This window comes from Myiozetetes cayanensis, unplaced genomic scaffold (assembly GCF_022539395.1).
Source record: "Myiozetetes cayanensis isolate MyiCay16 unplaced genomic scaffold, myiCay2020 scf5-8, whole genome shotgun sequence".
Taxonomy (NCBI): domain Eukaryota; kingdom Metazoa; phylum Chordata; class Aves; order Passeriformes; family Tyrannidae; genus Myiozetetes; species Myiozetetes cayanensis.
In genome coordinates, this window is record NW_026087742.1 from 109,581,892 (window position 1) to 109,606,537 (window position 24,646).

Below are 24,646 nucleotides of genomic sequence, written 5' to 3' on the forward strand. Positions count from 1 at the left end.
TACCTGGAGTGGGGGTAGCTGTCCTCCAGAAGTGCTGACGTCTCTGAAGGAGAGAATTCTGAGTCACCACTGAAGACTGAGCATTGCTTTTGATGTTTAGACTGAAAAGAGAAAATAAGCCATAAAACAAAGAGTTCTTTTAAGAGTCAGTATGCTGCTTTTTCCAGATAATCCCCCAAAGTCTTAACTTGGCAGAGGGAGGTATAATCGGCCTTTGCATGTTCCTCAACTTTCCAGGCTTCTCTGTGGCAGGTGTGGCAACTTTCAGAGTTCTTCCAGCTGTAGCAACACACAGGCAAGGGCAAGCCTAGAGCAGATCTGAAATGTGGAAATGATATGTTCCTGTCTGCAAGAAGGAAGGGGAAATGAAGAAACCACGTTGAAATGCAAATGTTGAGCAACCTGGCAATTGGTTGCTGGGATTTACAGGTCAGGCTTGATGGAAATGATGAGGACACTGCCAGAGTGTAACCTAAGGACATAAGCATCTATCTCAAAACTAAACAAGAAGCCCCACAACAATGATATTTTGGGTCCTCTACTGGCACAGTTTTGGGCTCTGGTGTATTGGGTGCTTTGAGCTAAAATTCACAAATGATCTCTAGAAAAAATTAAATTTTTTGCTCAAGTAAGATTTGGGGACTGTCCTGCATTTTTTACTTTCTCTTCTGCAGGCCCTGAACCACATTCTTAAGAATTTTCATCTGTGTAGGGGAGGAGGGAGTGGATACCCACACAAGTATTGCAGGACAGAAAATGAGAGAAATCAAGGAAAACAGAAGTGGATCTACAGGATTTCAAATCCAGCAGAACAAAAGACATTGGGGAAAAAGAGAGAAGTTTTTGTCACTAATGCAAGGTGTAGCTGTGGAGGAACTAAGTTGTAAAGGGCTTTTACAGCTCATGGTGTGAAGATGGAAGAGGAATTAGTGGAAGCAGGAACAGAGTACACAGAGGCCATATCCCAGAACAGAACATAAATCCTCACCTTAGATAGGGACTTGCCTTGCTAGTGTGCATTCAGAACTTAAAGAGGTTCCTCTATTGCTGAAGAGTGGACATGCACCAAAGGACCCAGGCAATCAAATTTAGTATTGCCATTGATGTCACCCATCACCAAAAATACATAGCTAAGTTCTTGGCAGGAATGCACATCATAAAATATTTAGAATGTTTCATAAGGGAAACAGAATTCACAGTTGCACAAAATTATAAAGGCAGTCAAATTTCCACTTAATTATACTCCAGTGCATGAATTCATGATGACAAATCTACATGCCCTTAATCTAGTGAGCACATCTAGTTTTCATTGGGCCGTGGGGCACAGTGGCTAAGATCAATTCACAGTAAATCAGCTGGTACCTTATGGCCAGCACTATTAAGGCATTGCCTTGAACAACTTCAGTGCTGCCAACCTGCCAATCACCCCCTGCATTTTCAGTACTTCTTTACAATGCCATGGTCAAAGTACCTGAGCAATTGATACAAAAAAAAATCTGCTGCAACACCTGAGTGATCAATTGGAGCATTTGAAACACTGCAGAGCTAAATGGGAGCTCCACCCTACAGTAGGTGATCAATCAAAGTCTTGACTGTGGTACAGCATCAGATTGGAAGGAAAAAACCAGCTCTCAACGATTTCTGCCATTTTTGGTCTATGCTGTAGCAAAAGAAAAAAAAAAAGAGGAAGAAATACATAAAAACATCTGTACCAGTTATTTTACGTGGACCTATCCCAATATTTCAGCTGGCTGACAGAGCCAAGAGGAGGCAGCTACACTTCAGTGTCAGTGCTTCCCGTAGTGGAGCTGCAAACTCTGGAGCACCTCTGACTGGGGCAGCCAAGCCCAGGAAAGTCATCAGCTAAACAGGTGAGTCTGTGTAACCTCTGCCACCTCGGTGAATGTGCAGCTCTCCCCTCTGGAAATCTTCAGGGAGCTGTGCCCTAGGGTATGACGGATGCCCTCGGGAGCAGGGAGGCTCTGCTGCACAGCTGAACGCTGTTGTATTTTCCAGGTGAGCCTGATGGCACCCAGATGGTCATAACTCTGGGTAACCTGACAGGAAAATGGGCTAGAAAAAGGAAGTTCAGTCAGCTGTCAGTCATGCAGAGCAGCAGGAGGGGTGAGGAGGCTTAATTGGAAACAGCAAAATTAAGCTCTCTCCATGTATGAAGGGATGTGGATCTCTTTCCTGCACGTTTGCACACACACACATACACGGTGTTAGTTTGGTCTTTACAAATGAAAGGGAAAAAGTTTCCTCTCCCCCCATGAAAAACAGTACTTTTATTAAGTGAAAGTATTTTTAAAATAATTTCCATATTTTAAAAGAATTTTTTTTAAAACGTATGCTCAATATTTTGTAAATATGAGGATTTATGAATCTCAGGAGGCGAATAGGAACACATCCACCTGAAAAGATGTTCAGTAAGAACATCTGCAGGAAAACTGTGCCTGTACCACTAACAACCCAAAGGTGATGCTGATTAGCAGAAGTTGGCTTTGATGCCTGTTACTTATGGAGAAAATCAAAATAACCCCTCAAAAATAAGCACAAGTTAATTAGGAAATTAAGCATCATGAAGAGAAATAGCATAACGGCCTCAGTGTCAACCTGCAGCACAGTGGTCATTTTAATTTTGGCTTTGTCTCTTAACTACTGTGTTTTGTCCAAGGGAATGGAAGAGTCAGCACTAAAGGGAATACAGAGGGAGTCACAGGGGACAGGCACAAGACTGAAAGAAGTGGCAGCCCCCAGCCCACTTCTACCTCCTCACACTGCCCCGTGGCCCAAACGGCAGTGGAAAGCCTAAAACTTTAGAAAGTGGTTTCAGGGCAGTGCTGTCTCCGAGTCTGCCTCCCCTGCTCCTGTGGAGCAGCTGAACTGACAGACAAACTGCTCCATCCCGGGAACATCCCTTGGAAAAGCAGCCTCTGAGATGTTGCAATAGGAGTCGTGCTCATGTCATGAGACCAGCTTCCTGTCCTGAGCAGACTGTCCAGATCTGAACACCACAAACAACCATTCTGCGTTTTAGTTCCTCCTCTGCTCTCTTTTTTTCTTCCTTTTTTGCTTTTTAATTTGTCCCTCCCCACCTCCGTTAACCCAGAGGTTCCCAGGAATTCATCAACACGGGAGTCACGTTTATTTCTTCTTTCCACTTCCATGCCACAGACCTGAATCTTAACAAATTCCACAGCTGCTGGAATATTCAGATTGTTTGCCATGGTGAAACAAGTCCCACTTTCCATCACTTCCACTCTTGTGTAGGAGTCATTGGTTCCTGTAGCCTACAAATTAACTATTTGGCAGAGGAGTAAGAAATATGAAAAGCTAAAGTCTTTAAATACTATTGCCTGCCAAATTCCTTTACGAAATGTCCCTGTAACATGCAGCATAACCTTAGCTGGAAAATAAACATATTTGCATTCTTAGTTCCATTTTTTTTTTCTCCTCAAACTCTTCCTCTCTGGTCTCTGTTAAAATTTGGTTTTGGCCATGCTTCCATTTTTCAAAGCACTGTGGCCTCTGCACTCCTGTCCTTCAAAAAGTTCTTTATAATCTGCATCTCTTGCAAACATTGGAGTAGCACAAATAGATGGTGGAACGATGTATTACTACATAAAGTGCCTCATTTTTCTGATGTCTAATGTGAAAATAAACCAGAAATAAACTGCCCTGCTTTGCCACACCACTGACCCAGCTGCCTGTGGCACAAATTATTCATCCTCTCACTCAGAGTCATAGAATTATGGAATCATTTAGGTCGGAAAAGATCTTTAGGGTCACCAAGTCCAACTGTTAACCCAGCACTGCTGTGTCCACCACTAAACCATGTCCCCAAGTGTCACATCTACACATCTTTTAAATACTTCCAGGGATGGTGACTCCACCTCTTCCCAGCCTGTTCCAGGGCTTGACAATCATTTTCATGAAGAAATTTTTCCTAATATTCACTCTAAACCTCACCTGGCACAAGCTAGGGCCATTTGCTCTCATCCTGTCACTTTTTACCTGGGAGAAGCGACCAGCCCACAGCTCGCTACAATCTCCTCTCAGGGAGTTTCAGGGAGCAACAAGGTCTCCCCCAAGCTTCCATTTCTCCAGGCTGAACACCCCCAGCTCCCTCAGCTGCTCCTTGTGGCCTCTGTGTTCCAAACCCATTTTTCTTCTCTGGACATGTTCCAGCACCTCAGTTTTGTAATTTACATCCATAACTGAACATCTTATTGCATGTGGAGTCCCCCCTACCAAAAGAGGGAGTCAATCTCAGCTGTCCTTGCCCTAATTTTTGGCTGTGTCCCACAGCACCTACCCCAGGACAGCCTGAACCCTCCCTGGCAGCTCCCCTGCTGCCTGCACACCCAGGAAAGGTGGGAGCAAGGGTGCTGAGCCTTGTTAGTGAACATGGACTAGAGTAAACTAACACTGAATAAAGTGCCATCCAATGTTCGTGGTCAGGAGAAAGCAATTTCCCAAGATTGCAAAGTTTTCTTTCATTCTACAGTGTTGAAAATCAATTTGCAAACCTATAATCAAGTTGTCCATGAGAGCAGTGAGGTTGCCAGGGACACCAGCTTTGAGGAAAACCTGCTCTGACCTGGCAAACCTGGGAAACTCCCCCTACCAGGCAATTCCTGGGAGCAGGATCAGCCTGTGCAGTGGATACGTGCTGGGGGGCGGTGCTGGACCACATCCCTGTGCTCCAGGAGAGTTCCAGCAGACAGACAATAAAATTTCTGCTGTATCCAACACTGGAACACTGAAAGGATTTCTTCTTGTTTTTGGTGCTGAGAACACAGGGAAAGTGAGTTTCCATGTCAGAGGCAAATTTATAAAGATAATTTGTGAAGCGCAGCAAAGGTTCTCAGGTTAAAGTCTTTGAAATGCCGAATTTTGGCAAAGGAGAGCTGATGGTCAGGATGGGGAGGGATGGAGGAAGGACCACGCACTGGGTGGACACTTCCTCAGAGCAGACAAGGGGAATGGAAGCAGAAAACCCCTCCCATACAGCATCTTGGTTTTGAAATACTGAAAATATCCCATCTGAAGGGATACTTCTGTGCCCCTACTGAGTACACACAGTGCCAGAGAGGAAGTAACTGTGATATAATAAATAGTTAAAGGGAAAAATATTTATTTTCATTTTCTTATGGATCCAGGTATGCCCCAAGTAACTATGAGGTTAAAAGTACTTATAGAAATTTATAACCTACTACAAATTTTAGGAAAATATGTGTAATGCAGAGAAAGCTAGGCTGGAGGGTATTTTCCCCAGAAAAATAACACTTCCATTTAAAAGAACATTTCCACTGTCATTATAAGAACTGCTGTTTAAAACAACAACAACAAGAAAAAAAAAAACAAGAACGAAAAAAATACCCCACTTGCTAAAGGTAAAATTAGATTTGTTCTATCAAATAATCTGTGGCAATAGAAGACTGGGGGAGAAGGAAATGACATCTGCTAAAAGCTTGTTTTTAACTCCAGATCTGTGGAGCAAAACAACCCAGAGCTGTGCAGGGAGCAGGGCTGGAGGAGGCTGTGAGCCAGACAATGGCACAGACTGCTAAACCCAGAGTCTTATTTAGAGCTGGGAAATGGAGTTCTGACAGCACAGTTTTTGTAATTGCATATCCAAAATTCAGGTCAGAAATTGCCTACATGGGCAGCCTTGGTTCAACCGGACCCCAGCTATTATTCACCTTTTTGTTTCCAGGGCTCCCACGTCATCTTCTACCCAAAGACTTCAAGATGCAAGAATGAAATACAGGTAAGAGAAAAGAAATAAAGACCAAATTTCTCTGTGTAAAACATCATCAAAGCAGACAAAGACAGCCACATTTGGGATAAGGCTGCAATGTCCAGCAGATGGGTTCACCCAAAGTAAAAATTGTGTGTGTGTGTGAGTGTATGTCAAGCATCCTTCCACTGCTGGAAACTTAAGGGTTAAACACAACTTCCTTTCCCCCTGTGTTCAGAGCCACATTTTAAAAAAAAATAATAACATTTTTTCCCCCACAGTGAAAGTGTTTATGGTGTTCAAGAAGGTTCTGTCCAGCCCCAGGTCCAGACCTGCTCTTGCCAAGACAGGTTTCCTCCTGTGCTCCTTCAGGTGCCAGCCAGGAACAGGCTCCTCAGGACATCTCTCGCTCAAGAGGACACGTGAATTAATTCTCCAGGGTTGGCCTGTTCCTGCACAGCTCACAGGATCTTCATTTCATCAGCTTCAACCTGCTCTCTGCCAATCCCTGAACTCGGCTGAGCCCCCACATTTTAGCACATGGGACATTCTGGCAAAGATTTGGGATGGAGGATGCTGCTTTTATTTGCGGAGGGTGCTTTGCTGGGGCTGGGTTTTCACCGCTGGAGAGGGAGGATGTGAGTTTTTGGGTGTGTGAAGATAAAGTCTCTGGGTAGGCACTAACAGAGGGGTGAGCAGCCACCACCAGAGCCTACAAGCCGGGCTTTGAGCCAGAGGGGGAGCAGACCCTGGGGAGACAGGATGGTGGCTTTTATCATTCACGTGAAGGTGCTAATCCCTTCTGATGGGGCATGACTGATTCAACTACGCTGATGTAGGAGGCAGCTGTCACGTCTTGGAAGGTGTCATAAAGCATCGAAGACCCCCAAAGTGCCCCCAGACTCATTTCTGGGGCCTTCTGCCAGAGGAATGCAAGCGATCCAAAAGTGTTGTAACTGATTCACAGTGTAAAACTCCCTACCCTGGTGGGCATTGCTTCAGTGTTCCCACCTGAACCTGAACATTTATTAACCCATCAGACTTTGCGTTTCATGGGCTTCTACCACCCCCAGCGGATCAAGACTGCAATCATCACTTGGACCAAAAGACATCAGAAGCGCAACAATCAAGTCTCGTCAGGGGATCCATGGGTGGTGAGATCTTTCCACTCTTACCCTTTCTTTGTCTTGCTTGCTTGCTTGCTTTTCCCTCATACATTTTCTGAAGCGATATTTTTATGCTTTTACACTATATATGTTACAATGGATAATAACCAAAAAGGCTACATACCTCCTTTGCATTGCAACCACATTGCTCTAAAATAAACCCTACACACACACACACACACATATATATGTTTATATATATGTATATATTTTTATATATATATATGAGCACTCATTCAGTGTTGTTTCACTCTAACCCACCCCAGGAATGGCTGCTGGAGCACTGTGATGGTGGGGAACACAAGAGGGTTTTTTTCCATGGCAGCTGCTGCCAGAAGAGCTGCTCAGTGAACAGCTTCTCATACGGCGTCCTGACAACTGAGAGCTGAACTGGAAAACTTGAACCCAAGAGTGCAGAGTAGGTGGAAAGGGCAGAGCTGGGTTCAAACACGGGTTAGGTCTCAGCTAGGAGCTGGCAGCTCTTCTCTGGGCACTGAGGTGACAGCTGAGCAGGGCTCATGACTGAGCTGGGCTCGACCAGCTGCTTCAGTGAGGGGGGAGGATGTCTCCGTAGCTTTTGGAGTTACACTTCAGTTCTCACACAGTACTGTTATTAAAACAGCTATTTTAACATAACCAAATCCCTAGGAATCAGTCAGCTTTGCAGGCTGTCCAAATAGGCATTTTACCTCTTCTTTTTTTCTTCAAGCTCATTGATAACACATGTACACAAACACATCTTTTCTTTGCGTTTTCCCTGTCCTTCTTTTGATGGGAGGATCGAGGATAAATGGAATTAAACAAGATGTAGTCTGTCCTGCTGGCTGATGTTTTACACAGATCAGCAAGTCAAAGTGTTGGCTTTTATTTCGTAACACCAGTGCGTGATTATTGCAGTGTTCAGAGCTGTGGAATAGCTTCTGTGGGGGTGCACACAGAGTGAACAGTGGGGCTTCTCAGCCTGTGCATGGAGATCACAACACATTCCTAGACTACAGCACGTCAGAAAAAGAGGCCTGATAATAATGAGTATAATGAAGAGAGGAGTGGTTTGGAGGGCAGCCCTGCAGGATGGGATCTGGGGGAGCTGGTTGGCAGCAGCTCATGGTGAGTCACCAGTGTGTGCTCTGACAGCCAGGAGAGCAAAACCCATCAGCAGACACGGCATAAGCAGATGGTCAGCAGCGATTATCCCACTGTACTCTGTGTTAGGCCCTACCATCTAAGGATGTTGAAGTCCTTCGAGTGTGTCCAGAGGAGGGCAACAAAGCTGGTGAAAAGGTTGGAAGGAATGTCCTGTGAGGAGAGGCTGAGGACTTTGGATTTATCTCCTTTGAATCTGAGGTTGACAGGAGACCTCATGGCTCTCTGCAGCTTCCTGAGGAGGGTACACCGAGAGGGAGGTGCTGATCTCTCCTCCCTGGGATTCAGTGACAGGATGTATGGGAACAATTCAAAGCTGCATCATTAGAGATGTTTAGACAACATTAGTAAACATTTCTTTACTGGGAAAGTAAAAGTAGTCAAACATTGGAAGAGACTTGCTGAAGAGGTGGATGATGCTGCAAGAAGGGAATTTGGACTATGCCTTAACATGATTTAACTGAGCTGGTCAGGTAGTTGGACTAGATGAATCCTTGTGGGCACTCTCTTAACTGAAACAGTCTATCCTATCCTATCCTATGTAACCTCGAGGAGCAAAGCAGGAGCTCAGGTACAGGGCAGCACCAGAGGCACCACCAGCAGTTCCCAGCCCTGTTCCAGGCTGGCTCTGTCCCTGCTTTATATTTACATTGCAGAGATCTGTGCCAAAAGCACAGCAGGACCCAGGCTGGCCCCCCAGCTGCCCCCTCCCTCCTTCTGCTGCAACATCAGCTTCAAAGGGCGGGGATGCTTTTCTCCGTGTCTTTTAAATGCTGCTTTGCCAGTCTGCTTTCAACACCACTTGTCCAGGAGGAAGCTGGACTTGATGGATGATCACAGAGGTCCTTTCCAGCCTGGCTGATTCTGTGATTCTATGATTCTGTGATTCTAAGCACATCCCCAGGCACGGCAAAGGAGAGGGAAGGAACCCCTTCTGGCCTGAACCTGCTCTGCCCTGGGAGCTGCCTGCCCTAACACAGGGAATGGACGTCAGCAAAACCCTTCCCTGCCCCAGAGCAGTCAGTTCACAACTCCCTTTTTTGTAGTTTCTGACAAGCTCTTCCTTAGACTCTGATCTCCAAAAGAGAGTCCCACGCGCAGCTGAAATTCCCACTGCTCAGGTAGTTTCAGTCTCGATAATGGCCTTCCTAAGACACGTGTGGTGGTGGTGGGAATCATAGGGGGAGTAAACCCAGTCCATGACAAGCCTAAACATGATTTTCCCCCGTTTTCCCACAGCACTTGCTGACGCCGGTGGCTCCTGGTTGTGTGCAGCAGGTCTCCCAAAAACTGAGCAGGGGATGCTCCAGAGGCTCTGCCGCCACCGCCTCCAGGGGCCCCTCTGAGCTCCATTTCCAGGGGCAGGAATTCAGGCTTAAGCTGCTGGAGCTTTCGGTGTTCCTGCCTCCAGCCAACGGGAGCACAACCCTTCCCCACTCAGCCTCTCTTATCTTCCAGAGCAGCAGCCCGACATTTCCCGTCAAACCTATTCAGAGGGGTCATTTCCCAGAGAAATTAATTACTGCTCTGGGAGAGGGACGTGAGGGGCTGGGAGTACACGGGCAGAGCGTCACGCAGTGAGGGGGTAGCACAGCACCCGCTTCCCGGGCGTGTGATGCTCCTGGAGCCAAAGCTGAGGCTTCAAAACATTCCCCAAAAAGAAGGGTCTACCCGCCGAACGCCAAAGCACCAGCGGCTGTCGGAGCGTCTGAGGGAAAGCGACGCAGATTTGAAGTCCAAGAGGATTTAATCTAAATGTGAACGTCTCCGTTATATTGGTGTTATGGGGTTACACAGCCACAGCTTTGTAATTACAGCCTAGATGCTACATACAGTTAATGCAATTCAACTACACGTTAATTTATTGAAATACATTCTTACCTTAAAATCATTTGAAATTCTGCAGTAGGTGGAAAATTTGGGCCGGGAGAACAACTATAACCTTGAGCTAAAATAACCACTGTAGCACAACTTATGAAGTGACACCTTTAACAGATTAATCACAAATCTGAATAACATGACCCAAATATTCTCCCAGTAGTCTATTTTTCATACAGAAGATTTTGCTTTCAGATGCCTGCTAACCACTTCTAACTGACAGATGAAACCGAGCACATGCTTAAAAGACAAACTGTAGCTCGTAAAGAAAAACAGCTTCTGGTTTTATGGAGCTTTGTTTTGTCTCAGCAGTTGATTATCAGAACTTGTTTCCTGCAGCCTTTGCAAACTCAGTTAAATATTTGCAGTCTCAAAGGACACTCAAACGTGTAAGGATAACAAGTAATTTAAACTTAGTTTCAAATGAACAACACCCCCCCTCAAACCTTACCTTGATTCAGCTCTTTGTCTGAGTGTTTGTAAGGCTCAAAAAGGCTTCTCCACTCTTTCCATATTGAGGAAACCTTTAACAGGATCAGTATTTGTTACCTGGAAAGCCACAAAGCCTGTGGTTGCCATCTGGGATGTTTTTTTTGGATACCTAAAATGTGTTCCCATCTGAGCCCGGCTAACACTGCTATGCCAAAGCTGTGGATCAGCTCAGAACTGCTATTTTTCCTCTGTATAACTCAATTCCCTCATCCTTGTCCCACAGGTGGGTTGATGAGAAATCCAGAAACATCTAGAAATACGTGGAGTCACTGCAGTACTTTTAATGAAATAAATGGGCAAACAAATCTCCTGTAAGGATGAAAATCTACAAAAGGTCCCACTGCAGCAGGTGGGTACATCATCTGGTCACCAGAAAAACAGACTGAACACATGGAAGATTAAACTTCACCCTGCACTTGTAAATACACACAGTCATCGCCTTGAAAGGAATGTGTGTCTCTGGTCAGTGGGAAATGCTTCTTTTTACTACTAATGTTTTTCCTTAAGAATTTAATTATTTAGGAGAAAGGTTCAAAATGTGGTGTGTATCAGAAGTGGTGTGGGTAACATAAAATAAAACTCAATCTGCCCATCACCTCAGGTTTGGAGTGTCAGTCCACAACCCTCTGTCAGTACAGACGTGTTTTGTTTTCTCTGCCTTGTGGGGAGGCCTCTCCCCTCCCTTTTACTTTCAAGTGCCGAAGCTCTCAGCACCCACGGGGGAGCCTTTGCCCACGACCACACCCCCCTGTCCCTCAGCACAAAGGGCAGCAGGTACTTTTCTGTGTATCAAAAATCTGCTTTTAGGCATGGGAATGCTCTGACCTTGAATCCAGACCAGCAGCCAGCAAAACAGCCAGTGTTTTTCAGACAAGTACTTGTATCACCTGTTAATTTTAAAACACCGGTTTAGCTGTGAAAAGACAGAAATGCAGACTCTTTCCAATGGAGTAGCAACCATGAACATTTAAAAGCTGCAGGTTTTCACTCAGGGGGATGAGTATGGTATTGCAGAAGTAGAAACTGCATAACCATCTGTTATATACACACAGGTGAGAGAAACCACACCCAAACCCACAGGTTCAAGGCTGAAATCTAAACTGGGCACCAATCAAAAGATGGTTTCTAATGGCAAGAGCTTTGAAAGAGACTCATTCATTCACAGAAAATCACTGTGACAGTTGTAGGGGCAATGGGGAGCCCTAAAGACAGTAAGGCAGGCTGGAATACATCCACCAGAAGATATTTAAAATTAGTTTAAGCACATTTCAGCTGAGCAGGGAGCTGAGAGAGCTCTGCAGAAGGAGTGAGGCAGCAGAGCAGAAAGTCACTCTTGCAGGAAGTCAGGAAAACAATTTGAACTTGATAAAAAATTGAGAATACTGATCCATGAGGACAAATGGTTAAATGACAGAGTAATTCCTAAAGATGGACATTTTATTCAGTTAGAAGAGCCTTCAGTGATCACTGACAAAGTTATTTATATACATCCAATTCAAGAATTAAATGTGAGGTTGTTTCTTTCCTGGATGAGCCTCTCCAGTTTTGTGGTATGCAGTTCCAGCTCCCACCTTACCTGCTTCTACAAATAAGAATCTGTTATTACAGATTCCATGACAGATGAGAAAAGGTTATTCTTCCACTAAACTTTGCTTTTGGGATAGAACAGGTGTAGCTCCTTGTGACTGTAAAGAAATGAAGCACTGAAGTAATTAGTAATTATTTGTACAACCAGGAAAATTAACAAACTCTGTTGTACTCTGACTTAGAACAAATCAAACCCACAGAATAAATAAATAAGGGCTTGTTTGGGTTTTTAAGTTAGCATCACATGTGTGTGTGGTGTGTATGGAAGCAAGATCACATACAGAGACAGTCAAGTAAGTGTGAACACGACTGGCCAGTGGCTACAGTGGAGAGGAATAAATTTTAAGATTATACAACATCCAGTTTAAGATTTTTTTAATCCAGTTTATTAAATATTGCTTTTTGGGGACATGTTTACAACAAGCCCAAATAAATTGTTTAAGGATTCAAAGCAGTCATATTAAAATACAGCTTCAATATAAAGTTTGTCACAGTTTTACAGTATTCAAAAATGACAGACCTGCCTTAAAAAAAGACTATTACACCAAAACATAAGAAAAACAGAAAAACAAACAAGTTTGGCATTTTCATAATCTTTATAGTATAAAACAGAATATTAAATCTATTACCAGCAAGCTGATACTTCAATCTATTACCTAGTCTGAAGTGTCTCCCATCAAAACACACTATACAACAGCACTATACAAAAGTCGTGGTGATACTCATGTGATGAAAGTGCATCCCTGAAAGTTTGCCAGTTTATATTTAGCTCTTAGAAAAAAAAGGTAAAATTAAAACGTCCTCTTTTAACCGAAGGCTTTATTTTTATGGGTTTTTTTAATATATATATATATTTTTTTTTGCTGTTTTGTCTCACTTTCAGCCTTCTTTTAAAAGTGTCTAGGGACGCCCCCCAGGGGGCAGCGTAAGATTAACCATCAAATCACGAACGGCTGCAAATATTGTGCATTCACCTGGAACAGGGAAAAGAGACAGGTTAGCAGCGCGCCCCGGACAGCCCTTCCTCGCTCTGGAACAGGGAAAAGAGACAGGTTAGCCCCGCACCCCAACAGCCCTTCCTCACCCCGGCACCCCCCGGGACCCCGCGGGGCAGGGGCTGAGGGTGAACCACACGCGGCGACCGCGATTCCCAGATCCCAGTGACCTCCAGGGGCTTTGGGATTTGTAACAGTCATTAGCTGAAGTAGCTTCCAGGCTTTCCCAGCAGGACTGCTCTGGGTGGTCATGAAATTGCAAGAAGCTCTTAACTTTTAGTTGCTTTTGAATGTCAGATTGAATCTACGCTAGAATTTATCGCAGTCCGAATTATTCTGTATGTTATTAATCAAAAGCACCACATCTTGTAGAGGAGAATAACCCAACTTTTTCAAGTTTTATTTCTATTGATTATGAGCAGACACTAAACATTTCAAAAGGCTCAAGTCTGAAACAGCTGGAAGATGTTTTCTGTCCTAAGCCTAGTCTTGGACACATTGCTAATTTCAAGACTGGGCAAAAGTCAGAAATCTGTTTCTTTGAACCAAATTGCTCTGGCTCTACCCTTGACATTTAAACTTGCAAAATAAAATACAGAGCGAGTGGACTGTTGTTTCCAACAGCTGAGATCTAATACAGAGAGGAAAAACCAGCCACAGCTACCTCGAGTTTTGAATACCAGCACTTGTTGACAAAAACACACACATTCTGAATAGCTTAAAGAAATTAAAACTGACAGAAGGAAAAGGGTTTAATTAGAACAACAAAAGGTGAAGTATCAGGCAGCTGTGATTTTCATCTACCATTTCCTGGTAAGAGAATACAATTAATAGCTACTATCATACCCTGGTCACTGTGGGCTGCATTTTTCCTGCATATTTCAAGACACATCAATTAGAAGACACTGAATTTTGCTGCTGAAGGAGCAACAGTGTGAGCAAAGAGACAAGAGCAGAGCCTGTTGGGATGCATTAGTCTTAACTGCCGAACTAGGGATTCCCAAGATTATTTTGGGCAAGTCATTATCATATCAAAGCTACAAATCTGAGCTAAGCAGCATCCGCTGAATCAATGAAAATCAGAGACTAAAAAATGTTTAGCTGTGAAGTGCTTTAAGAAACACCACGAGTCCCTTGAGCTCCTCTCTAAGGGTGACCTCCAGCATCCTTAGGGACTTTCATTTCCTTACCAGATTCATGTCCACTACATACTTTGCACACTGTAGACTTACAGCTCAGGTTTAAACCTATTATTCCAGGGCATTGATTCCATCTCAGTTCATACAATTATTTTCCCAAAGTAAAGTAATTTTTCCCATGAAGGCATAGGTAAAGTGACCTCAGAAAGACAGCGTATTACTCACAAAGAGTCAACATTTTACTGTTAAACACAGCAGAATGTGTTTGCCCACAGATCTGAAAAGAAAACTCTTCCAAGAGAACTTACTTTTCAGGCACTACCATTTTATTAAGAGGAAAATTAAGCTGAATACAAAAGACTTTCTCACAAAGAGAGAAAGGTAAAAAAGATACAGCCAGAATGAGGCAACACTGATCCCGGGTTACAACAAAAGTGCCAGTAATGTCGTACGTGCACGATGGGAGGCCCTGCTCCTTCCTGACTCCAACAGTGAAAAATTCCCTTAACCAAGCAGGTTGCAACGAGTGCAGCAGAAGAGCCAACAGGCAGGAGAATCCCGGGTACAGCGCAATAGGATCAGAAGAGAAAGGATATGCATCTGGGATCTCCCGTGTACTGCTGTTGTAAAAGAAGTCTCCCAGCTATCTACTTTCATCTCTTGGCTCCCCTATCAGCTTCCAGTGGCCAAGAAAAGAAGGTACCTTCTTCTCTTTTATCAGCTATAATAATGTATGTTTCGACAATAAGAACACAGGAAATTGCATTTCAAGTGTCCTCATGGAAGATCCTATTTTGGCTGGGTGGTGGTGGAAAAAAACACAATCAATCAATCCATACAGACTCATTGTTTCTGTTAGAAGTCAGAGAAAGGACTACTAGAAATGTCCTCTGCTCAACCATCTACATTCTTCTATTCCTGGATAAGGTCCTGCTTGGGGCCACAAGCTCTTTTCCTATGCATTTTTTTCTCCTGTCTATACCCTGCTCCCTGTACTGCCTTCCCAAACTGCTTCAAAACTTGCATGACAAACAAAAAAATGTCCCTTCTTATCTACCTAATGATCATCAGAAAGCATCTCACCTGGGATTGCAAGAGCAGCTTTGACAGTCACTTGCTACACTGAGGCATTTTGTGGAGGGTTTGCTTTAAAACACAACTTAGTACAACAATAAACAGCAAAGCAAGTATCTACCCTTCACCATGCCAGGGGAACTCGGTGGGGAAGCACCTTCCAAAAGCAACACCTGAAGTTTAGTTAACCTATTTTGAAATAAAAGTGCTATACAAACAACAGCTCTGTACCACATACAGAACTCCCACAGGGAAACCCACATGCCCTCAAGGCTATTTTGTCTCCTATTTACCTACACTATTACTACATGTTAAACGGAAAAGGCATGTTAATTTAAATCCCATCACCATTTTCAGAAATGTATGCATACACACACCAATTTGAGATAGACATTGTCATGTCCTAGCAATCAAAATAATCCATCAAGCAGAGTTAAAATTACCACGTAACAGCAAGATGAATAATTATACAGAACAGAAGTTAAGAGTCAACCTCTGGATTCACAACTTCAATCTATTCACTGGGTTATTGGAAAAATTTTGTTCTTCAGTAGAACCGAAAGTTATTGTTCTTATGAGCCATCTGTGTATTTAGGACCCCAAACTACTGCTTACAGACAACATGCTGCCCAAAGAACCTGCTACTGTTGTTCGGTGTTTCTGACACACACCAAAAAAAAAAAGAGTAAAAAGCATGACAAACAAGAGGGAAAGCAAAGCACAACGATGCTCACAGTGCACTACCTACAGGCCAGTGAACACTCAGAACAGCCTAGCTCAAACACTTCACAGCACGTCTGGTGGACAGAACTGTACGCGCCTCTGCCAGCGGACACACTGACAAAGGAGTATAAAGTCACTCCAACTACTTTTTAATCATTCACAGCAAGTGGACAAGTTCTGAAAACTATTTCAGCATCCCTCTATATTCTACTGTTAAGCTGAATAACTTCATAATTAACCATGAACACTGACACTTGACCATAGCATATCTGGTGACTCACTCTGAGCCCTGTTAAAAAGTGTGACTCCTACTGAGCAACAAGAGTTGGGCCAACAAGAGGTGCATTCTGTCACCTGGGCAGAACAGCAAAACCCAGCCTGAATCATCAGTGCAACCTTCTGCTGCATTGCCAGTACTTGCTATTAAGTTATGTATTGCCTGTCACATCAGGAGTTTGTAATTACTAAAGAAGTAAGATAGAAACCAAGAGGAATTCAGACTTAAGAGAGGTTTAGTTTTACACTGGAGATTTGTCACAGATGTCTGGGTGAAGAGAATATATCTACTGGACATGTACAGTACCTGGTCGTGGTGAATTCAGTTCAGCAAATCTCTTTAGAATATTGCTAACCATCATTGGAGCAGCAACAGAAGAGTTCTGCTGCCTGGGAATGTCAGCCTGTTGCGTTGTACCCGATGCCATATCATAAATAATTGGGACAATAATACTAACAGCTTCCTGTGGGACTGTTGTTTTCTGTGTTAGCTGGAGCTGTGGAGAAAAAAAAACCAAAAATGTGTTAAATTGAATGACCACGCACTTCAGTGCAACTTCTGACACAAATAAACACTCCAGGCCTACAGCCAGTGTGTATGTCCAACCCCTCAGTTTTCAGACATCAGTTCTGTAACAGAGAAATTATCAATCAGGTGGAGACTATTTTCTTCTCAAAAGCACCCTGCAGTGAGAGTTGCCTCTGAGAAAACACTAATATGGATTTGTTCTAAACATCTAATTCCTGCTCCCAGCACCACTAATGTGCACATCACCTAATCTAGGTGGTTAGTGCCTCAAAGAACAACAAAACACCCAGAGGTTGAGCACTTGGAAGATGCAGCCCGGAGGGAGCTGAACTTTATATATTGTCAACACCTCCCCAAGAACACAAAACATGAGGAGTTGCTGTGCTTTTACAGAAGGGAGAATAGGAATATGAACCGAACTCGTTACAAGAGATGCACGTAAATCCAGGCTTCCAAACAGCACAACGCTTTCAGCTATCACAGCTGTCAGACACAGCAGGTGTGTGTTTTGCTACCAACCCCTGATGATCTCAGAGACATGCAGCCCACAGAATTTTAAAACAGGTATCTCCACTTACGAAAAACAACATTTTGGATTTCAGCACCACGGCAGGTGTTCCTGGAGGCGCAATTGGCGGAGCGCTGGGAGGGATTGTTAAACAGAACTGCACATTCCATTTCAGCTGACTCGCCTGATCAGGGAACTGTTCACAAAGAGCAGCACAGGGAAAGAACAGCAAAGGTCTCATGTCAGTGACATACATGGCTTTGAAACAGGGAAACATTACAAAGCAGAATGTGCCTCTTTAGCTAAACATGCAGATGCTGCCAGGTTTAGCAAAGTCAGAATAACTCTGAAGGAACTGAGCATGGGGCAAACAAGAACACAATCAGAAAGATTCCAGTCAGCCAATGCATATGCCTGCTGTGCAGTAACATGGCTGCAGATTCTCAAATCATCAGTTTAAAGGAGAAACTTTGGGAATTTCCAGGAGAGCTAGTAGCAAAAAGAAAACTTATTAAATAACATTAAGTAGCATATATATAAATTTAGAGTAATTCATGCGTTTGTAGATAAAGATTAAACACCTTTTAAAAAAATATAACCAAAGTTTGGTGAACTAAACTTACCAGCTCCAGTTTCATGATGTGTACACAGTCCCTCAGGATATGAGTGGGAGCCCCTAGTAATTTGGTGAAGGCTATCAGGGTGTTTGCTTTAAAAGGTGGTCCTGCAACCTAAAGAAAGACCCACTTCAGTAGTGCCTATTTAGATAACAGCTCTATCATTTAACATGTAACCAGCATGTACAGCTGTTAATGTCATATTTTGCAGCCTTTACACATGCCAGTGATCAGCAATACCACTCCAAACACCACCAGAGATTAAAAGCAATGCACAAAAACTTAAACATTCACAGTTTGAGTACCTACCCTTGTTTCAAAGAACTTCTCCAACACTTGCAACTCCTCTGATTTCCACTGTCCTGTATTTTCAGGTGTTACTTTCAGTTGCAAGGTCTGGTTGGTTTTAGGATTGAGAGCAACCCTGCACTTCAGTGCCTCTGTCTTAAACATAATTACACCTGGTTCATTGGAGTTTATTAACTGTAGCTGCATAAAAAGAAGAAGCACAGTCAATTAGTCACTCATTAAATAGTGTGAACTCACACATACACACGCTCTCACTCCCTCCCCAGAGTGCAGTGTTCAGCTTCTCTTTCCAGAAGGAAACACATGATATTTGTATACAGGTAAAATTGCCCTGAGAATTAAATTTATGCAAGATTTGGCTTCTTTCTCTGTCACTGAATCCACACCAAAGGAGAGAAGAGGCACACACAGGGTCTGTCCCAAATCCTAAAGCAACATTCCTGACCGAGTAATTCAGTTAAATGTACACGAGTAACTAATTTCTTGGGCAGTCCTGCCAAGCAGTGGGTTCCACAGTAACCCTGTGGCTGTCCTAGTTAACTCCCAATGGGCACGCTGAACTCACAGAAGCCATGGCATCTGGAAATCTGGTCACAGTCTTGCCATCACACACCAGTCACCCAACTTCACCTCACCAAACAGGTTCTCCACTTCTGATTTTTGTGCAAAAGAAGCAGAACTAAATTATTTTTCTAAATATTGCCGCTTTAGATGGCAAAATTCAGAAGTACAGCAAAAAGTCTAATAGCAAATAGTTCTTATATTTGACACATTTCAGTTTGTGACCGATTTGAAAGACATGGGGGAGTACAGAGGCATGAAAAAGAACAGTTGTGAAACAAATCACCGAACTCAAACCATACCGTTTCCTGTTGTATGATCCTCTGAAGATGCCTCCTCATAATAACTGATCCAAGGAATCGCTCAAGAGGGGAGCACAGGTAGCTGCCAGCTAGTCCCGGCACAAGCCCAGGGGTAGGAGAGGGCAACAGTAGGATATTCAAGGCACTGTGGGTGAGGATTGTGGGAATGGACGCAGCCCAGGAGCGCTGAGGTAGTTTCCGAGGCGGAGGCATGCTAGTCGGCATGGCTTGGGAACCTGCTGGGGCACAGAAAGGACTTGCAGTAAGGGAGGATTTAAGCTGAAACACAAGGTATGAGCTCACTTAAACTGGTGCCACTACACATCAGTGAGTTCTCTGGGCCAAAGCTTAATCATCCAAGAATCTGGCTGCCTAGTGGTAGGCATCAGGTAGACAAAGAGTTAGTTTCGACCTTCCACCCATGCAAAGAATCTCAGTAACACTAAAACCCTGCTCCCCTTTCCTCTCTCTGCAGCATGCCAGCAGACAGCAGGTTGGCACAACAAACTCAATGAGACGTAAAGATGGCTAAATCAGTCGTGCAAGAGCAGCGTTACAAATCTGTGATGTGAAAAGTTAGTATTTGGGTTGGCAAATGTGCCTTGTCGTTGCTTTCACTCTGAAGACTTTTCTCTCAGTCATGGAGTTCAATAGTTTCAGTGATTTCTGCACTGCAACAAGAGGTATCAATCCTGCAGATGTTTGTGCTGTATGATTTAGCTCATTTTCAAATTTGTTACAGAAGATTTGAACTAGGATAAGAATAAATACTTAATCTCCTTAGATATTTTACTGCACAAGGGCACTAAGGACTGTCATGCTGACACAAAACTGCCAAAAAAAAAGGAACAGAACTAGAAATGTTAAACATGAGTGTTTCACATTTATACCACTGATAAAGAAGCCTACTTGTTCCAGCTCGTGGGGAATGAGAGGCATCGGGGACAGGTGAATGAAGGGAAGGGTTGGCTGGTGACATTCCAGGCATCCGTGCTGCTGGTGATGGACCAGAGACCTGGGGAGATCCCGGCCAATTCCCTGCACGCTGACTGGGTGACATCATGGTGTATGGTGAGCTTGGGTCTATGGTACCTACAGACGTTACAAGACCATTGTTATTCCTTTAAAAAGTAAAAGGTTTTCCAATAGAGAAATCTAAAAAAGCTCTTACCAAAATCTGTAAAGTAGGAAAAAGTGCCCGCAAGCTTTTAGACCACATTTTACAACCACATATAAAAAAAAACATTAGTGGGGGGAAGGGAGAAAAAAAAATCAAGATGCAGATTCAAGGGTTTTCAGGTTGCATTTTTTAAAAAGTGAAATACAATTGAATATTAAGGAAAATTGTCATGTTCAACACATAACAGGTTCTAAACTAAAAGCAGGTCTTGCCTACAGACTTGGACTTCTACTGCTCCTTAGCAAATGGAAGCCTCAGCTAGACTGTTCCTCATTTATTCAGTATCTTGCAATTATCTCTGCAAAAATATCTTTGGTTTTGTACTCTGCTATAGAGACTGATCAGAACAAGCTCCTTAAACAGTCTGTTGTAAATCTATCTCACTTTGTTCATCTTAACAGTTAAACTGGTGTGCCAAAATTACCATCTGAACTGTTCATTTACTGTGATCTATAGAACAGTTTCCAATGCACCATGATTACACAAACAATTGTTTTGGCAGCTTTCCAAAAACTCAACTTAATTAATAAAGGAAACAACTGAGAGGCATGTTGCTCACATATATGTATGTCAACCCAGACTTCGACAATGTTTTCAAATTGCAAGTATTTGAATTTCTAACCTCTTCCACTTATTTTTCCAGGAAATGTAAGCAGTGAAAATCCATTAACTAATCTAACAACAGACAATGCTCATTAAAAGCTGCAGCCACTGTTCTGCTACAAGACCACATGGAATTTCCCCACATTAGTAAGTAGAAAGGAGTGACTGATAGTCCATTTTTAAACATTAGGAACACCTCAACATGCCATGCAGCGTCTTCTGACTACTGTTAAAGAGTTACACCCTCATATATGAAAAGTGGAGCCAATTACAAAACATGAATTTTTCTCAATTAACTTAGATCTGCCTGAGATTTCAAGAAGCCAATCTGCCCTCCCTGTAACTGCATATACACCTGTTAGTAAAGAACTCACCATGTGGGCTGGCAAAGTTAGCTGTTTGTCCCATTGTGATTCCAAGAGAGGAAGGTGAAGGAGTTGGACCAAAGGATGCTGGTGATGGTGCTCTTAAAGCCCCGCTAGGTGAGCTTGCAGCATGCAAATTTCCTGATCAAAGACATCACATCACTTGACATACACATTTCCCATCTTTCTGTTCTAATTTTTTTCTATCAACTGCTCCCTCCTTTTTAGGGAGACAGCAAACAAGATTCAAGAGAATTTGTTTTTGCTAAGGCTTTACTTTGTACATGCACGAATGTTATATTTTTCAGATTGATTTACCACACAAAGGAAACCTCCCAAAATACTTGGCTTGAAGAATGGCATTTCCCTCCTGCCCAGGCCTTCCCTGAATTTAAATATCTTTCATCTGTTGTGCTACAACAGCTGGGAGCAGAAAGCAGAGCTTTGGTGATGAAAAGCTTTTCTGAAGAAGCAGCTATTGAAAATTAACAGGTTTTTGCCTTAGCAAGTTATAAACTGTAAGAACAAAACAGTCCCGGGTATTACACAGCTAAGGACGACAGTTTCACTTCATGTTTGGGGATTTTTTTAGCTTCAAAATGTACTTTCCAAAACATGCACGGCAGGACTTTGCTCTTTTTTGACACAGTGTGTAAGGTACATTCTCCTGTCTCACGTGGGGCTAAACAGAGTTCAAATAACAGAAAAAACAAGCATGCACAGAGAGCTGCAGGTGCACACAGGCTCCCGGCCATCCTACCTGGTGACTGCGTGTGCATCATGGACGGGGACGGCGTCACCGTGTTGTGGTAGGAGGTGGGTGGTGAAGTGAGAGGATACGCTCCCGATGCTCCCGCCTGTTTTGCAAACGGCTGAAATTGTCAACACAGGACAAAGAACATTTTTGATCATTTCGTACTAAAACTGAAGTTAAGCATGTGCAGAAGACTAATGACAGTTGGGTCTTATAGGTCCATCAACGTTAAGCTGTTTGATTTTCTGTATCATGTTGTTCAGTGCTTGCTCTTATTTTCAGTTTCTTCTCAAGACATAACACCTCTGTACCTCGTTCATTTTATCTGCCACCCCGAGACAGCAAAGCCTCCTGACTCCCCCTCCCATCTTTTATCTGAGACAGTTGTTTTCCCTCCCTCAGTCCTTCGCTTCTAGGCAGCAGGTCTCATGTGACCTTCCAAAGCTGCTGTTCATATGCTATGGGCTGTTTACACTGCAACGAGAAATGGCAAAATAAATTAATACATTTTGCCCGAAGGGGAATTCCACAGCAGAGCAGGTTTATAGTCTCCCTTTCCACTCTGTTACTGCTAATCCTTTCAGAACATAAAGTTCTCAGAAACCTGCCGTTGTGGAAGACAATAAACATTTGTTTTGCCTGAAGGGTACCTGTTGTTGTGGCTGCTGTGGTGGCTGCTGGGGCTGAAGTTGTGATATCAAAGAATCCATCATGTCTCCCCCGATAGGAGAAGGTGGGTTATCATCTTCATTTACAGATCGTCTCCGTGCATCCTGATTGCTGTCCACAAACATGTTCAGGAATGTCTGTGGAAAAGTCAGTTTTGTTAGCAATTTCCCTGTGTAAAATTTATTACATAAATGAACACAATATTTACCGAGCTTTAACACCACCTTTATTATCTACAGCACGTAAGAGACAGGCAGGTCTCTAGAACTAACAACTAGAGGATATTCATTAATTACAGTATAATTAGTCTGCAAAATATATCAATTCATAAAGAGAGACACCTTGCTCATTAACATGAATTACCTCCAGTAAACTGAAATACCACATTTTTCTTTCCTCCTTAAAAATAGGGGAAACCCTACATCTGGAAATAGCTGTTCCAGAACAACTCTCAAGTAGCCACAACCTGCTATATCACCCCTAAAACTCTCCTGTTTGGGTAGGAACACCCAGGTCACCTCCTCCGTAGCACTCTCTTGTACCCAGAGGAACTTGCCAACCCTGTTGAATTACTTCCTCCTCTACCTTCACAATTTCATTCTCTTATACTTTCCACTGGTATATCTACAATCCCCTTCCTCTTCCCATTAGCTTTCCACTTGGAATTCATGAAAGAGATAGATGTTCAGGACCAGATAAATGCAGTGTCAGAGAATCAGCATTCAGTTGCAACTGTCAGAAGGAAAAATTAGCAAAATAGCCTGTTTCTCAACGGGTGCCACTTTCCAATATTTCAGTACAACTAACACTGGTACAAGTTTCCCTCTGGTATTTTGTCAGTGTGCACAGATTCATTTTTTAGGATGAGCAGACCAGAGCTGTATTTCGAAGCAAAGCCACAGGCTCCTGCCATTGATGGGAACTATTTTAAAAGAGAAGTTTCTGCCTAGAATCAACTGACACGGAGCATTTTTTGATCTGCAACGTATGAGCACTGCAGTGCCACACATCATAGTTTGTGAGGAGCAGTTGTTAATCCTGGAGCATATATATAGCCTAGCCAAAAAGCTTCAGCAAGTTATAACAAAAGGATGCCTGAAGCAGCCTCTAAGTTATTTTATTGTACAGATAAGAAGAAAACCCCACAAACGCTAACACTTGATGTTAGATTTCTGAAAGGAAATGTTTAAATTCAAACTAATTAACGAATCTACTGATAAATCACAGACTTCCTTCTGTGCTCAGGATTCTGGAAGGACAGCAGCTCTTCACAAAAAAAAGCCTCACGAAGCTCTTCACGCCAGATCCACACGTCAAGTCAGAAGCTCATTTTTTCACAACATGCCAGAAAACACAGAAACAGTCACCTTAAGTCCAGGTGCAGGGTAAAACCCTTCAACTATTTTGCTGTTGTCAAAGAGACTGTAGGCCCCGTCCCGTATGGCCACCACGCCGCGGCTCCGACAGTAGATGTCAATGCAGTACATGTTCCTAAAAGCCAGCCTGATGTGCGTGGGGGACTGGGGCAGGATTGAGAAACACTGATAGGCAGTGTTGGTGCGTTGAGTCAGACCCAGCATGGGCACGGTTGGAAGTTTGTTGATGGCATTTAACGGAGCCTGAGTGTCAAACAAAACCTGAGGGAGAACAGATATTGAGAGATCAGGCAGCTTTACCAAAAAGTAAAGGTCGGGGAAAACAATCTTCCCCAAGGCACCTTCTAGCAATGAAATCCATAAACAACCCTGGCACACAAATAATTTTGAAGAGAACAGTTTAATCAGAACTCAGCTCTTAAATATCTTGCAATTTGCTTGAGAGAACTTTTTTAGAACATTACCTGTAACAACTGCACCACGTTGGGCGTTTTATTAAACATCTCCTGGAGCTGGTGCAGAATTGTGTTGTGACAGTTACTGCATCCTGAGTTGGGGCCAACAGTTCCCAGTGAAATGTGGAACTTCTGGAGTATCGAGTTCCACTGAATGCTGATCTGCAATGTCATGAACATAAAATGGTCTTGGTAGCTA

General features: G+C 43.3%; 1 protein-coding gene and 1 long non-coding RNA gene across 3 annotated transcripts in view; one reads left to right on the top strand and one right to left on the bottom strand.

The window, feature by feature from the left end:
• The first annotated feature begins 1,744 nt into the window (after positions 1 to 1,744).
• LOC126648481 (uncharacterized) lies at positions 1,745 to 6,076 on the top strand. Its single transcript, XR_007630815.1, has 3 exons — positions 1,745 to 1,871; positions 5,723 to 5,776; positions 6,028 to 6,076. It is a non-coding gene; the product is annotated as an uncharacterized LOC126648481 (long non-coding RNA).
• A 6,299-nt stretch (positions 6,077 to 12,375) lies between these two features.
• MED14 (mediator complex subunit 14) overlaps positions 12,376 to 24,646 on the bottom strand; it is a 33,228-nt gene continuing 20,957 nt past the window's right edge. Inside the window, exons 20-31 of one of the 2 annotated variants that reach the window (XM_050331447.1) lie at positions 24,457 to 24,609; positions 23,984 to 24,253; positions 22,598 to 22,753; positions 21,954 to 22,065; positions 21,203 to 21,334; positions 19,955 to 20,137; positions 19,046 to 19,284; positions 18,183 to 18,362; positions 17,880 to 17,987; positions 17,327 to 17,452; positions 16,527 to 16,716; positions 12,376 to 12,986 (exon numbers count right to left, since the gene is read on the bottom strand). In XM_050331447.1, the coding sequence (XP_050187404.1) occupies positions 12,913 to 12,986; positions 16,527 to 16,716; positions 17,327 to 17,452; positions 17,880 to 17,987; positions 18,183 to 18,362; positions 19,046 to 19,284; positions 19,955 to 20,137; positions 21,203 to 21,334; positions 21,954 to 22,065; positions 22,598 to 22,753; positions 23,984 to 24,253; positions 24,457 to 24,609 (1,923 nt within the window). In that variant the 3' untranslated portion in view covers positions 12,376 to 12,912. The remainder of the gene's footprint in view (positions 12,987 to 16,526; positions 16,717 to 17,326; positions 17,453 to 17,879; positions 17,988 to 18,182; positions 18,363 to 19,045; positions 19,285 to 19,954; positions 20,138 to 21,202; positions 21,335 to 21,953; positions 22,066 to 22,597; positions 22,754 to 23,983; positions 24,254 to 24,456; positions 24,610 to 24,646) is intronic. The other variant, XM_050331448.1, reaches the window with a different exon arrangement.